The 15,986-nt window shown below is 54.2% G+C and overlaps 1 protein-coding gene across 5 annotated transcripts in view; it reads right to left on the bottom strand.

Moving 5' to 3' along the window:
• PTPN9 (protein tyrosine phosphatase non-receptor type 9) overlaps positions 1-15,986 on the bottom strand; it is a 111,592-nt gene that overhangs the window by 52,913 nt on the left and 42,693 nt on the right. For all 5 annotated transcript variants that reach the window (XM_070054644.2, XM_002722036.6, XM_089310842.1 and 2 more), the window contains exons 2-3: positions 8,024-8,167; positions 163-252 (exon numbers count right to left, since the gene is read on the bottom strand). In XM_070054644.2, coding sequence (XP_069910745.1) covers positions 163-252; positions 8,024-8,077 — 144 coding nt within the window. In that variant the 5' untranslated portion in view covers positions 8,078-8,167. The remainder of the gene's footprint in view (positions 1-162; positions 253-8,023; positions 8,168-15,986) is intronic.

Raw genomic sequence — 15,986 nt, 5'->3', positions numbered from 1 at the left:
CTTCAGTTATTACTAGTAATCTCAAGTCAGTGGCACCTAGAGTCACTTTGTGCCCAAATGCACGGTGCTTCACGCTTGCCCCTGACAGTGGAGACTCCAGAGCCAAGGTCTGAGAACAAGGTCCTGCTCAGGCACAGCTCCAAGAGGTACATGGAGACCCACCAAGATGGTGAACTTCCCGCTGAGGATTTCGGAACGGAGGGGCTCCTCGTGAGGTTTCAGCTTCACAATACCTTCCTTCCGTCGTGTTTCCTGCAAAGGAAGTACAGCAAGATGAGCGTGGAGACACTGCGCATGCACACGGCCCCACCCAACCACTGCTCCTCCCACACACGGAGGCATCAGCTACCTGAACTGAGGAGCCCTGCGCGGCTTCCTTCCCGAGGGCTACAGCTAGAATTCCTCCCAAGGTGACCTGAGGAGTTCCTTTGGCTGCAGTGTTTCCTTTGAAGCAGTAAGAATTCTAAATCTGGGCCAGTGCTGTGGCAGAGTGGGTTAAGCCGCCACCTGCAGAGCCAGCATCCCATATGGGCACCGATTCGAGCCCCAGCTGCTCTGCTTCTGATCTAGCTCCCTTGGCCGGCGCCGTGGCTCACTAGGCTAATCCTCCGCCTTGCGGCGCCGGCACACGGGGTTCTAGTCCTGGTCAGGGCGCCGGATTCTGTCCCGGTTGCCCCTCTTCCAGGCTAGCTCTCTGTTGTGGCCAGGGAGTGCAGTGGAGGATGGCCCAAGTGCTTGGGCCCTGCACCCCACGGGAGACCAGGATAAGCACCTGGCTCCTGGCTTCGGATCAGCGCGGTGCGCCGGCTGCGGCGGCCATTGGAGGGTGAACCAACGGCAAAGGAAGACCTTTCTCTCTGTCTCTCTCTCTCACTATCCACTCTGCCTGTCAAAAAAAAAAAAAAAAAAAAAAAAAAGCCAGAGGGCCTGGGAATATGGCCCAAGTGCCTGGGCCCCTGTACCCACATGGGAGACCTGGAAGAAGTTCCTGGCTCCTGGCTTCCAGCTTCAGACAGGCCCGGCTCCAGCCGTTGCTGCCATTTGGGGAATGATCCAGTGAATAGAAGACCTCTGTCTCTCCTCTCTCTATAACTCTGACTTTCAAATAAATAAATAAATAAATCTTAACTAAAAAAAAAATTCTAATCCTGAAGATCAATCAATATACAAAGCACTTCAAAAAGTCTGGAGATGGGCATCTGGCCTAAAGGTTAAGACATCTGCATCCAGGGGGCTGGTGCTATGGTGTAGCAGGCTAACCCTCCGACTGCAGTGCAGGCCTCCTATACGAGCGCTGGTTCAAGTCCCGGCTGCTCCTCTTCCCATCCAGCTCTCTGCTGTGGTCTGGGAAAGCAGTGGAAGATGGCCCAAGTCCTTGGGCCCCTGCACCTTAGTGGGAGACCTAGAAGAAGCTCCTGGCTCTTGGCTTTGAATCAGCTCAGCTCCAGCCATTGTGGCCATTTGTGAGAGTGAACCAGTGGATGGGAGATCTTTTCTTCTGTCTCTCCCTCTCTCTGTCTGTAACTCCACCTCTCAAAAAAAAAAAAAAAAAAAAAAAAAAAGAGAGAGAAAGTCACCACATCCCACATTGAGACTGCCTAAGTTCCACATCCAGATTTATTTTAAGATTTATTTTTATTTATTTGAAAGACAGAATTACAGAGAGAGACAGAGCCAGAGCCAGAGCCAGAGAGAGAGAGAGAGAGAGAGAGAGAGAGAGAGAGAGAGAGAGAAAGAGGCCTTCCATCCACTGGTTCACCCCCCAGATGGCCGCAACGGCCAGAGCTGCGCCGATCTGAAGCCAGGAGCCAGGAGCTTCCTCCAGGTCCCGCACGTGGGTGCAGGGGCCCAAGGACTTGGGGCATCTTCCACTGCCTTCCCAGGCCACAGCAGAGAGCTGGATCAGAAGGGGATCAGCTGGGACTAGAACTGGTGCCAACAAGGGATGCTGGCACTCAGGCTGGGGCTTTAACCTGCTACAGCACAGTGCCGGCCCCCACACCCAGATGTGCTCCGGTTACAGCCTACTGTTACTGTGGCCCGGGAGGCAGTGGTGATGGCTCCAGCAGTGGTGATGGCTCCAGCAGTGGAGTTCCTGTCACTCACTTGGAAGACCTCTGTTGACTTCCAAGCCCCTGAACTTGGGGCCTCAGTCATGGCACCATTTGTAAAGTGAAACAGTAGACAAGAACTCTCTCACAAATAAATAAATTTATAAGGGGCAGGTATTCGGCCTGGCAGTTAAGATGCCAGCTGCGGGGCCAGCGCTGTGGTGCAGCAGGTTAAAGCCCTGACCTGAAGCACCAGCATCCCATATGGGCACCAGTTCTAGTCCCGGCTGCTCCTCTTCCCATCAAGCTCTCTGCTGTAGCCTGGGAAAGCAGTAGAAAATGGTCCAAGTCCTTGGGCCCCTGCACCCACATGGGAGACCTGGAAGAAGCTCCTGGCTCCTGGCTTCGGAGTGGCTCAGCTCTGGCCATTGCAGCCATCTGGGGAGTGAACCAGTGGATGGAAGACCTCCCTCTCTGTCTCTACCTCTCTCTGTAATTGTCTTTCAAATAAAATAAAATTAATGTTTAAAAAAAAAAAAAAAAGGATGCCAGCTGGGACATCCCCATCCTTATATGGAAGTGCCTGGGTTACAGCCCCGGCTCTACTCCCAATTCCAGCTTCCTGCTAACGCAGGACCTGGGAATCAGCAGGTGGTGGCTTAAGTACTTGGGCCCGACCACCCACACGAGAGAGCTGGTGGAGCTCCTGCCTCCTGGCTTCAGCCTGGCCCAGCCCTGGCCAAGGCAGCCATTTGTCTCTTTCTCTCTCTCTCTGTCATCCTGCCTTTCAAATAAAATAAATATTAAAAAAAAAAAAAAGACTTGTTGAAAATGGAAGTAAAAGGTAAGTTTACTTTAGTCCAAAACACTGGAAATCCATGCATAAAAGAGATCTTCAAAAAGTTTGTGGAAAGGGACAGGCACCCCATATCAGAGTGCGGATTTGAGTCCTGGCTGCTGTACTTCCAATACAGCTTCCTACTACTGTGCCTGGGAAGGCACTGGAAGATGGTCCAAGTAGGTCCCCACTACCCGTACGGCAGACCCGGACGGAGTTCCTGCCTGCTCACTTCAGCCTGGCCCCGACCTGGCTACTGGGGCCATTTGGGGAGTAAACCAACAGATGGAAGATATACCTGTCTCTCCCTCTCTGTCACTGTGCCTCTCAAATAAATAAAAAAAGTCTGTGGAAAGAGTATTTTATGAAAAAACTATGCTTGGTTTTGTATCAAAATAATTCTATTTTCTATACTTTTTGAAGTACCCCCATAAAATATTAGGGTGTAGGAGCAAAGTTCTTAAACATGCAACAGCACTGATATGGAAATATGGACCCAAAACCTGTTTCGAAGCGTATGTCCTCCAGGCTTAGGCCTCTCTGTCAGTAGAGAATTCTAAAAGTCTCTCCAACAACGCTACACACCTTCATCTTTCCTCACCACAATGGCCAGGCTCTTTTATTTTATTAAGATTTATTTATTTACTTGAAAGACAGTTACAGAGAGTGAGTGGGGTGGTGAGTGTGGGGAATCTTCCATCTACCTGTTCACTCTCAAATGGTCGCCATGGCTGGGGCTGGGCCAGGCCAAAGCTAGGAGTCTCCAAGGAGCTTCATCCAGGTCTCTCACATGGGTAACAGGGGCCCAAGGACTTGGACCATCTTCTGCTGCTTTTCCAGGCAATTAGCAGGGAGCTGGATCAGAAGTGGAACAGCCAGGATTTGAACCAGCGCCCATATGGGATGCCTGCATTACAGGCAGTGGCCTAACCGCTGCACCACAACACCAACCCCAATGGGCAGGTTCTCTAAGCTCAGTCCCACCTCACTCATACTTAGTCCACTGCATTCTTGTTTTCTACTAACGACTCCACTGACAGCTTCCACAACAGTGACCAGAATCTTCAAGTCACTGAACCCAGTGGGCATCTCCAGTCTTCCTTTTTAAAAAGCTCATTTATTGGAGCCAGGACTGTGGTACGGCAAGTTAAGTCACTGTCTGCAGTGCTGACATCCCATACAGGCGCTGGGTCAAGTCCTGGCTGCTCTACTTCCCATCCAGCTCCCTGAGAGTGTGCTGGGAAAGCAGCAGAGGATGGCCCAAGTGCTTGGGCCCCTGCACCCACATGAGACACCCAGATGAAGCTCTTGGCTTTGGCCTGGCCCACCCCTGGCTGTTGCACCCATCTGGGGAGTGAACCAGCGGATGGAAGATCTCTTCCCACCCCCCACTGTCTCTGTAATTCTGACTTTCAAATAAATAAATATTTTTTAAAATGCATTCATTTATTTGAGAGACAAAGAGAAAGACAGAAAGGGAGAGAGCTCCTATCTACTAGCTCAGGCTCCAGATGCTCACAACGGCTAAGGCTGGTCCTGGACCAAAGCCGAGAGCCCAGAGTGTAATCCAAGCCCCTCACGTGGGAGGCGGGAACCCAATCACTTCCAGGGTCTGCATTAGCAGGAAGCTAAAGGCAGGAGTTAGAAGCAGGCAATGAACCCAAGTGTTCCTATACGGGAATGTGGGGGTCTTACACACCAGCCAAATGCCCACCCCAGTCCTTTCGCTTAATTTTTTTCTAAAAAAGATTTATTTATTTGTTTGAAAGGCAAAGTGACAGAAGAGAAGGACAGAGCGAGATTTGCCATCCGCTAGGTCACTTGCCAAATGGCTGCAACAGCCAGGCTGAGCCATGCCAAAGCCAGGACCCAAGAGCTCTACCCTGGCTTCCACAGGGGCGACAGGGGTCCAGGCACTCAGGACACCTTCTACTTTCTTTCCTGGCACATTAGCAGGAACTGGATCAGACGTGGAGCACCAGGACTTGAACTGGCCCTCCATACGGGATCTGGCATCACAAGCGACACCAGTCCGCCCAGTGCTCCTTTGGCCACGCACATTCTCTACCTTAGTATACAACAATGACTGAAAAAAAGGCCCGGGGGCTGGCGCTGTGGTGTAAGTTAAACATCCATCCACCTGTGGCGCCGGCATCCCTTATGAGGGCCAGTTCCTGTCCCGGCTGTTCCTTTTCAAATTCCGCTCTCTGCTATGGCCTGGGAAAGCAGCAGAAGATGGCCCAAGCACTGGGCCCCTGCACCCGCGTGGGAGACCTGGAAGAAGCTCCTGGCTCCTGACTTCAGATCAGCTCTGCTCCAGCCGTGGAGGCCATTTGGGGAGTGAACCAGCAGATGGAAGATCTCTCTCTCTGTCTCTCCCTCTCTCTGTCTGTAACTATGCCTCTCAAGTAAATAAATAAATCTTAAAAAAAAAAATCCCAAAACTTTCTTGGGTTTCCTATTTTTTTTTTTTTTTTTTTTGACAGGCAGAGTGGACAGTGAGAGAGAGAGACAGAGAGAAAGGTCTTCCTTTGCCGTTGGTTCACCCTCCAATGGCCGCCGCGGCTCGTGCGCTGCAGCCGGCACACCACGCTGATCTGAAGCCAGGAGCCAGGTGCTTTTCCTGGTCTCCCATGGGGTGCAGGGCCCAAGCACTTGGGCCATCCTCCACTGCACTCCCTGGCCACAGCAGAGAGCTGGCCTGGAAGAGGGACAACCGGGACAGAATCCGGCGCCCCGACCGGGACTAGAACCCGGGGTGCCGGCGCCGCTAGGTGGAGGATTAGCCTAGTGAGCCGCGGCGCCGGCCGGGTTTCCTATTTCTTTACTCCTCGTAAGTCTCTTTTGTGGATATTTCCTCAACTCACTCATTCGCCCATTAAACTCTCCCGCCGACTCATTCATTCATTTGGCAAATATTTGTAGGGCAACTATCTTCTGACAGGGCCTGAGCTAGCTCTTTGTTTACATTCTTCTCTACCCCATCCCTAAAGTCACACTCAAATGCCTTCCAGGGCAATGCCTCCGTGAGGACAGCTAGTGATGTGACTGTGTGACAGCAAACACCTACCAAATGGACCCGAGTGCACTGTTAAAATAATACAAAGAGGGCAGAGTCTGAGGCGAGGCTGGCCTCTGAGACGGCCTCGTGCATTCCCAAGCCCCAGTGGGCAGCTCTGCCGTGGTCACGTCCACCTGTGTGCAGCCCACCCTAGACTCACCCTGCAGCTGCACAGAGCGCAGGTCTGTGAGGGTCTCCCAAGGGCACGTCCAGCCTAACAGCACCGGCTGAGCTCATGCCCTCCACACACACACCCACACACCTACTTCAGCGGGAACCACCGCTGGCCCTGACGTCCACATTAGAGGGCCGAGCCGTTAAGGAGCCCGTATCCCAGATCAGGGCGTCTGGATTCATACCTGCCTCCAGCTCCGGACCCCAGCTTCCTGCCAAGTGCATTCTGGGAGGCAGTGGTAAGGCCTGATGGGAGACCTGCACTGAGTCCTGGCTCCAGCCCTGCCTGCTGCAGCGTTAAGGAGCAGACCAGAGGATGGCGCGCTCACTCTCTGTGCCCCTCACGAACACGCGTACACACATAAACAAGCCATGCTCTTCACAAGGCTCCCTAGACCCTCGTGACTAAATGTGCCTCCACAGAACCCAGGGCAGCCTGTTCACAGCACCTCTGTAGCTGCTGATTCTTTCCCAACTGTGATCTCTGCACCTGGAACATGGCGCTTATGCAATGATTATCTGTGGAACAAATGAGCAAACACTGGCAAACTAAGTGTGAGTGAGCTGCAGTCCTTGACTAATCCCAGTGTTCATTATCCCAATTTAGAGGGCTTTTTGTTTTTAATTTTTCATTTTTTGGTTTTGCATTTGCATTTTCATTCTATTTGAAAGGCAGGGAACAGAGACAGAGAAAGACTGATCTTACATCTACTGGTTCGCTCTCCAAATGCCCACAGCAGCTGGGGCTGGAGCTGGGCCAGCCTGAAGTCAGGAGAACATTTCGGGCCTCCTGCCTGGGTGTCAGGGACTCAAGTCCTTGAGCCACCTGCTACTGCTCCCCAGGGTGTGCATGACCAAGAAGCTGGGACTGAGGCGGACCCGGGACTTGAATAAAAGCACGCTGGAACGCCACGCGGGCACGCCAAGCAGCACCTTACCCTCTGCGTCAAATGTCTGTCCCCTCCCCTAATCTGACTTTGGGTTTTTTTGCTTTTGTTTTTAATTGAAGGAGATTTTTTTTATCTGTTCAGGACTTCTGGTCCCTGAGTAGCCTGCCATACAACGTGTCCTAGAGGACACTGTCAACTAGGAAGGCAAACGTAAGCACTGAACCAAAATCTATGCCTTAGGGAAAAGCCAGAACAAAGACCAAAAACGGGAAGACGCTGCTGCAGCCTCACTTGCACAAAGGCACTGTGAAGACAACAGACCACGCTACACAGCTGCTCCTCCTTCCCAGGACTGCAGCTCCCCCGCTCAACCATCCACACCAAGCCAGCAGTTCTCTGCGGAGCGAGGCACTAAAAACCCCAGCACTGTGGAAACCAGAGGAGTACACGGGGCTGTGACCAGGGGCCAGTGAGGAAAGCGGGAGGGGTGGGCCAGGGTGACGTGAGGCTCCATCCTCAGCTTCAAACATCACGTGGCAGACGCAGGGGAACGTGTCTGGCCTGGCGGCTAAGACACCCACGCCCATCAGGGCGCCTGGGTTCAGTACCAGCTCCAACTCCGGACTCCAGCTTCCTGCTAATGCAGACCCTGAGAGGCAGCAGGTGGCGGCTCAAGTGACTGGGTCCCAGCCTCCTACACGGGAGACCAGGATTGAATTCCCAACTCCTAGCTTTAGCCCAGCCCAGGCCTGGCACTGACTGCAGCCGATGGGAGCCTGCTTCCTTCTCTGCCAGTCTGCCTCTCAGACACAGAGAGCGGAACGTAGGCGTCGCCATCTCTGCCCACCCCCAGCTCTCACAGGGCTCTTGGGTACTGATTCACTTTCTGGAGTGAGGGGAACTCTCAGGGAAGCAATGCGTGGAGCCCGGCAGGGAGGAGAGCAACGCGCAGAGGCCCCCCCTGCCCCCGCCCCGCCCCGCCCCGGCTGGTGCTCCCCGGGCAGCGTACTCTGTAGCAGTGGAACAGCTCTACGGCACGGAGCACATCAAACTTCCTGGCCATGAGGAACTTGACAGCCACGTTCCACGAGAGCGGGGAGACATTGTACTGGACTGTCCACTTGTTGATCTCTTCAAGAAACTGCTTGGTGGCCTGTTGGAAGAAGAAAGGAAGGAAATTAGTAAGAACAGAACGTATGTTTGGGACCAACCTATAAACAGGCAGGGAAAAACTGTCATCCTTTCCCCAAAGCCAATCTAAACCCAGACTTCACTACAGGGAGCAGGGAAGGCTAACGGTAGAAACGGGCCCGAAACCAGAAGCAGCTAACACAACTCAGCGAGGCCAGGGCGGGGTTCAGAGGACCTGGCCGGCCCAGGGCGGGGTTGAGAGGACCTGGCCACCCCAGGGCGGGGTTCAGAGGACCTGGCCGCCCCAGGGCGGGGTTGAGAGGACCTGGCCGGCCCAGGACGGGGTTGAGAGGACCTGGCCGGCCCAGGGCGGGGTTCAGAGGACCTGGCCACCCCAGAGAGGACCTGGCCGGCCCAGGGCGGGGTTCAGAGGACCTGGCCGCCCCAGGGCGGGGTTCAGAGGACCTGGCCGCCCCAGGGCGGGGTTGAGAGGACCTGGCCACCCCAGAGAGGACCTGGCCGGCCCAGGGCGGGGTTGAGAGGACCTGGCCGGCCCAGGGCGGGGTTCAGAGGACCTGGCCACCCCAGAGAGGACCTGGCCGGCCCAGGGCGGGGTTCAGAGGACCTGGCCGGCCCAGGGCGGGGTTCAGAGGACCTGGCCACCCCAGAGAGGACCTGGCCGCCCCAGGGCGGGGTTCAGAGGACCTGGCCGCCCCAGGGCGGGGTTGAGAGGACCTGGCCGCCCCAGGGCGGGGTTCAGAGGACCTGGCCACCCCAGAGAGGACCTGGCCGGCCCAGGGCGGGGTTGAGAGGACCTGGCCGCCCCAGGGCGGGGTTCAGAGGACCTGGCCACCCCAGAGAGGACCTGGCCGCCCCAGGGCGGGGTTGAGAGGACCTGGCCGCCCCAGGGCGGGGTTGAGAGGACCTGGCCACCCCAGAGAGGACCTGGCCGGCCCAGGGCGGGGTTCAGAGGACCTGGCCGCCCCAGGGCGGGGTTGAGAGGACCTGGCCGCCCCAGGGCGGGGTTGAGAGGACCTGGCCGGCCCAGGGCAGGGTTGAGAGGACCTGGCCGCCCCGGGGGGGGTTGAGAGGACCTGGCTGGCCCAGGGCGGGGTTGAGAGGACCTGGCTGGCCCAGGGAAGCACAGGAGAGATGTGGACTCCCAGAGGCAACGCAAACTACCGCTCCCAAGCAAAACGGAGCACAACTCTTCTCTTTCGTTTCTGAAGGTGATGGCGGGAGGAGGTGGGGCACAGTCCGCCTGCTGCACGGAAGCCACAGGTCGACTGGACACAGCAAAACAATCAGAACCCACTCTGGCTCTGGGGTAAGCAGGACGACCTGAGGGCAGCAAAACCCACAGGATACAAGAACTGAACAAACCCAAGGGCCACCTGTCTTCTGTGATGACTGACCCCACAGACCTCCCCAGGCTGCACCCTCTGCACAGACACGCAGCCACGGCCCTCCACGCAGTGGCTTGGGGGAGGGTGACTGAGAAAGTGGGAGGGGGCCAGCGCTGTGGCATAGCAGGTAAAGCCACAGCCTGCAGTGCTGGCATCCCATATGGGCGCTAGTTCGAGTCCCGGATGCTCCACTTCCAATCCAGCTCTCTGCTGTGGCCTAGGAAGGCAGTGGAGGATGGCCCAAGTCCTTGAGCTCCTGCACCCAAATGGGAGACCCGGAAGAATCTCCTGGCTCCTGGCTTTGGATCAGCGCAGCTCAGGCCACTGTGGCCAATTGGAGAGTGAACCAGCGGATGGAAGACCTCTCTCTCTCTCTCTGCCTTTACCTCTCTTTCTCTCTGTGTGTAACTCTGACTGTCAAGTTAATAAATAAATATTTAAAAAAAAGAAAGAAAGTAACTGGGAGGGGAGGGGACACTTTTTGCTTTCACTCTGTGACCCCAAACTGGCAAGTTTCTAGAACTATTCTTAGCCCCATTTCTTTTTTTTTTTTTTTTTTTAACAGGCAGAGTGGACAGTGAGAGAGAGAGAGACAGAGAGAAAGGTCTTCCTTTTGCCGTTGGTTCACCCTCCAATGGCCGCCGCGGCTGGCGCGCTGCGTCCGGCGCCATCGCGCTGATCCGATAGCAGGAGCCAGGATCCAGGTGCTTCTCCTGGTCTCCCATGCGGGTGCAGGGCCCAAGCACCTGGGCCATTCTCCACTGCACTCCCGGGCCACAGCAGAGAGCTGGCCTGGAAGAGGGGCAACTGGGACAGAATCCGGCGCCCCGACTGGGACTAGAACCCGGTATGCCGGCGCCGCAAGGCGGAGGATTAGCTTATTGAGCCACGGCGCCGGCCCTTAGCCCCATTTCTAACTCATTCTATCAAGTTCTGCTCTAGCCAAACCACCCCTGCTGTATCTTCACTTTAGTATGATTTAAACTGAGATTTTGTCTCTCAAATAAACAAACTAAAGAATGAGATTGTTTTGTGCGCCTACTCTCCATGGCTAAAGCTTTCCACACAACTCTGCTGCCCCTCCCATCCAGAAGCTGTCCTTGTCCACGAAGTGACCATCACGATGAGAATGCCGAATGTTCAACATAGCCCTACCGCCAATCAGCCCACGGTTCAGGTGGAATTACTAAGATTTACTAAACACCTATTTGTTAAGCTTGTGCTGATCAGTATAAGAAATGCAAATGTGAGATTTACTTTTAAAGGAAAAGACTGATTGATTTATCATGTATAAGGTAATTCTCTCTTCACTAATTTCCAACTCAAGAATCGGAGGTGGGGGGTGGGGAGGAGGTGACCAGCAACAAGTCTCACTCTGCAAATAAGATCCAGTTTGCTAATACTGCTGCGGCCACCTGCTAACTTGACGCCTGTCCCACCTCGCAGTTTCCAGGAAGGGACACGGGCACTTCACAAACCAGAGGCCTGAGAGCAGACCTGAGCCTTCTGGCCTCCGACAGAGGCGACCTAACTTCACCACTGGAACAGGAGACGCCCAGCTAAACCCTTCAGGCCTGGTGCACGAGACGGGCAGAGAAACCGAAAAGCTTTCAGGCGGTCGCTGTGGCCCCAGAACAGAGAAGCTGAGTCCTAAAGACAACAGGACAGACTTGGAATGCTCCTGCAGCAAGTCTGCACGGGCCTGAGGACGGGAGGAAGGGAAGAGAACAGAGGTGGGCACGGCGCGGGCTCAGGGCTCAGGAACAAGCTGCAGCCAGGACGCTCCCCAGGAAGCCTAGCCAATGGGATCTGCGTTTCAGTTAACATACTATCTTCTAAACCCACCCCTCTGGTGGGCTTCTCCAATGTTACTCATAAGAATAATGAACAGAAAAATCAAGAATAGGTTGGAGGAGATGATTCAAAGGGCCAGGGGGTGACAGATCCAATGGTGCAGGTGACCTCCTGTGTCTCACAAACAAGCCCTGCCCTACTGAGAGGGGGCAGGCGGGTTTCACACACTTCCTTCAAAGGACATCTTGCCTCCATTTTTAATAAACTCGGTCCCTCCAAGATTCCTAATGCCGTGGCTCCCAAGAGCTGCTGCCTTGGGCTGACCTCTGTCCCCCTGCTGGTCAGGATGTTATTCTTGGCTCTAAGCACGGGAAACATTCCTCCTGGTTTGGCCTGACCAGGCCTTGCATGAACAGAGTCCAGTGTACTATAAACAAAGATGTGATATTTACACACACACACACACACACACACACACACACCCCACCTGCTCTGCTCGGCCTCTCATCTACCTCCTGCCTCCCTACCCCTCTGGGGGAAGAGATGGCCCTCTGACAGCTGTCGGAACCGACGCTGGCTTCTTCAGCAGCCTCCCTCCAGACAGCTCATCAGGTTTCTCCTCTGTGAACATGTGGATTCAGTGGACTAATGTGGGGTCCTGCTGTTTACCAGACAGAAGTCCTAGCAACTTTAATCAGCAACATACTCTTTGGAAGAGGTCACTGAAATTCCTGAAATCATTATTCAGTGCACTTCCTGGTGAAAGAACGAATGGGCCAAAAGATGAGTCACAGCTCGGGAAACACTTCGCGTCAAGGTCAGGGTGTGGATCCCCAGGCCGAGGAGTGGGCGCACTCCGCCAGCACTGGCAGCAGAGCTGTGGTCACAGCGCCCACAGCTTGGGTTTCCTCTGGGAGAAGGCACGAATGGCTGTACTAGAAAACCAGCAATAGCACTTGCAACCCCCTTAACCAGTTTCTCAGATAAGGGTAAGATTTAGTCAAAGCACTTACTAGTATTGCATACTTCTCTCACAAACAAGTTTAAAAAACTGAACACGGGCTAGAATAGAGGCACAGCACGTTAAACTGCTGCTTGCAATACCAGCATCTCACAGTGGAGTCCTGGTTGCAATCCCGACTGCTCTACTTCTGATCCAGCTCCCTGCTCAATGTGGTTGGGAATCGGCAGAAGACGGCCCAAGTGCTGGGGCTCCTGCCACCCATGTGTGAGACCCGGATAGGGTTCTTGGCTCTTAGCTTTGGCCTGGTCCTGCCACAGTTGTTGTGGCCATTCAGGGAGTGAACCAGACGACGGGAGATCTCTCTCTCTCTCTCTCTGTGTGTTAGTCTGCCTTTCCAATAAATAAATAAATCTGAAAAAAATACTCATAATAAAAACAAGTTTCTTGGCTATGGCCATGAGGCTAAAGATACAAGAGAACCTGATATCAAACAGCTGAGAAATGTGCCAGTTAATCAGGATCCACCCTGGACACCGTCCACTGGTGTTGAAATAATGGCATTGGAGAGAATGAAGACAACAGCACTGTCTCTAGGTTATATCAAACTCCCAGGGGCCAGTGCTGTGACAAAGCGGGTTAAAGCCCCGACTTGCAGTGCCGGCATCCCATATAGGCGCAGTTCGAGTCCTGGCTGCTCCTCTTCCAATCCAGCTCTCAGCTATGGCTTGGGAAAGCAATAGAAGACGGCCCAAGCCCTTGGGCCCCTGCACGAGACCTGGGAGAAGCTCCTGGCTCCTGGCTTCGGATCTGTTCAGCTCTGGCCATTGCAATCATTTGGGAGTGAACCAGCAGATGAAGACCTCTCTCTCTCTCTAGCTCTAACTCTCTCTGTAACTCTGTCTTTCAAATAAATAAAATAAATGTTAAAAACAAACAAACAGGCCGGTGCCGCGGCTCAATAGGCTAATCCTCCGCCTAGCGGCGCCGGCACACCGGGTTCTAGTCCCGGTCAGGGCGCCCGGTTGCCCCTCTTCCAGGCCAGCTCTCTGCTGTGGCCAGGGAGTGCAGTGGAGGATGGCCCAGGTGCTTGGGCCCTGCACCCCATGGGAGACCAGGAAAAGCACCTGGCTCCTGGCTCCTGCCATCGGATCAGCGCGGTGCGCCGGCCGCAGCGCGCCAGCCGCGGCGGCCATTGGAGGGTGAACAAACGGCAAAAGGAAGACCTTTCTCTCTGTCTCTCTCTCTCACTGTCCACTCTGCCTGTCAGAATGAATAAATAAATACATACATACATACATACATACTCCCAAGAGCAGCCACAGTTTCAAGCTCGGCTTTGGGCAACGCGTTAGCCAAGTAAAATGTCAAGAAAAGTGTGCTGGTACTCTCGGTCTCAGGTGCAAACCCTCAGTCCTGTGTTCCCGTCCATCAGGCGGAGAGAAGAGCTGACCTAGAGAAACCTGCTCTTGAAATAAACTGAGCGCTTCAGTCTCCTGCGAGGTATCAGCCACCAAGGGACGAGTCGTGTGGGTTTGGGAGTCAGAATACCCAGTCCTCTCACTGCTGTGTGTTACTTGAGTAAACCATTTAACCCCTCTAAGCCTCAGCTTCCTCACGGAAAAGGCTCCAGGCAAAGGCTCGGCCATGACACAGATGGAGAAGCACCCAGGCTCCGTATCCTGTACCAGTGCAGCTCTCTAGCCTATTTTTATGCAAAAGCGTGGATTTAAATTAGAAACCTCCTCATTCAAGGCCACCGAACTGATACAGAAGCAGCTGACTCCAGATGTTCTTAGGCTTCTCCCACTCCTAAACCTTTGCTCCCGGCTTTTCGGCTACACCTGTCCTACCAGGGATTAACCCTGCAAACCCTCTGTAACAGTGACAGTCGGGGAAGGATCTCTTGTTAAGAAAGGACGAGCCACGCAAAAAGGCGCAGTCGCCCTGCACTGGATTTCCAAACAAGGCAAGTGACGCTGTGGTGACCCTCAGTGCTGGCTGCTGCATTTACCAGATCGGAGGCACCGCCGTAATTCAGCATCACTTCAGTGACAGAGGTCCTCCTGAGCTACCTTCCCCTCCTGCCGGGTTCCCACCTGTGTTTCAGTGCAGCTCTGGCCGCTGAAGCCGAGTGGGGAGAGAACCAGCGGATGGAAGATCTCTCCTCTCCCTCTCCTTCTCTCTCTTTGTAACTCTTTCAAATAAATAAATCTTGTTTAAAAAAATCAATCCAGGCCGGCGCCGTGGCTCAATAGGCTAATCCTCCACCTTGCGGCGCCGGCACACGGGGTTCTAGTCCCGGTCGGGGCGCCGGATTCTGTCCCGGTTGCCCCTCTTCCAGGCCAGCTCTCTGCTGTGGCCAGGGAGTGCAGTGGAGGATGGCCCAGGTGCTTGGGCCCTGCACCCCATGGGAGACCAGGAAAAGCACCTGGATCCTGGCTCCTGCCATTGGATCAGCGCGGTGCGCCGGCTGCAGCGGCGGCCATTGGAGGGTGAACCAACGGCAAAGGAAGACCTTTCTCTCTCTGTCTCTCTCTCTCACTGTCCACTCTGCCTGTCAAAAATAAAAAAAAAAAAAAAATCAATCCACAGGGTCCGGCGTTGTAGAACAGCGGTTAAGTAGCACCTTGTGATGCTGGCATTCCCTGTGGGAGCACCAGTCCAGCCCCAGCTGTCCCACTTCTGATCCAGCTCTGCTAACGTACCCAGGCAAGCAGCAGCACAAGATGGCCCAAGTCCTGGGTTCCTGCCACATCTTTGGACGGAGTTCCCAGCTACTGGCTTAGGCCTGCCCAGCCCAACCACTGTAGCCACTTGGCGAGTGAACTGGAGGATGGAAGATTTGTCTCTCCTCTCTCTCTCTTTTTAAAGATTTATTTATTTATTTGGGAGGGGGGAGAGAAAGAAGAAGAAAAAGAAAAAGAGAAAGAGAAAGAGAAAGAGAGAGAGAGAGAGAGAGGTCTTCCATCCAATGGTTCACTCCCCAGTTGGCCACAATGGCCAGAGCCTCGCCAATCCTTAGCCAGGAGCCAGGAGCCAGGAGCCAGGAGCTTCTTCCGGGTCTCCCATGCAGCTGCAGGGGCCCAAGGACTTGGGCCATCTTCTACTGCTTTCCCAGGCCACAGCAGAGAGCTGGATCAGAAGAGGAGCAGCCGGGAATAGAACCAGCACCCGTATGGGATGCTGGCACTGCAGGCCAGGGCGTTAATCCGCTGCGACTCAGCGCCAGCTCTAAGATCTGTCTCTTTTCTCTGCTCCTTCCTTCCTCCCTTCCTTTCAAGATTTATTTATTTACTTGAAAGGCAGAGTTACAGAGGCAGAGAGAGAAACAGAGAGAGAGAGGTCCTCCATCTGCTGGTTCACTCCTTAATTGGCTGCAACTGCCGGAGCTGTGCCAATCTGAAGCCAGGAGCCAGGAGCTTCCTCCAGGTCTCCCATGTGGGTGCAGGGGCCCAAGGACCTGGACCATCTTCTGCTGCTTTCCCAGGCCATAGCAGAGAGCTGGATCAGAAGTGGAGCAGCCAGGACTCAAACCAGTGCCTACATGGGATGCCGGCACTGCAGGCAGTGGCTTTACCCACTATGCAATAGCATCAGCCCCTCTCTGATTTTCAAATAAATAAAATGAATTTTTTTAAAAATTCAATTAAAATTATCTTTAAAAAGGAAATCTGAAA

Source organism: Oryctolagus cuniculus, chromosome 12 (genome assembly GCF_051225735.1).
Source record: "Oryctolagus cuniculus isolate XC-2025 breed Fujian yellow rabbit chromosome 12, ASM5122573v1, whole genome shotgun sequence".
Classification (NCBI taxonomy): domain Eukaryota; kingdom Metazoa; phylum Chordata; class Mammalia; order Lagomorpha; family Leporidae; genus Oryctolagus; species Oryctolagus cuniculus.
This window is presented reverse-complemented; position numbering and strand designations above follow the sequence as displayed.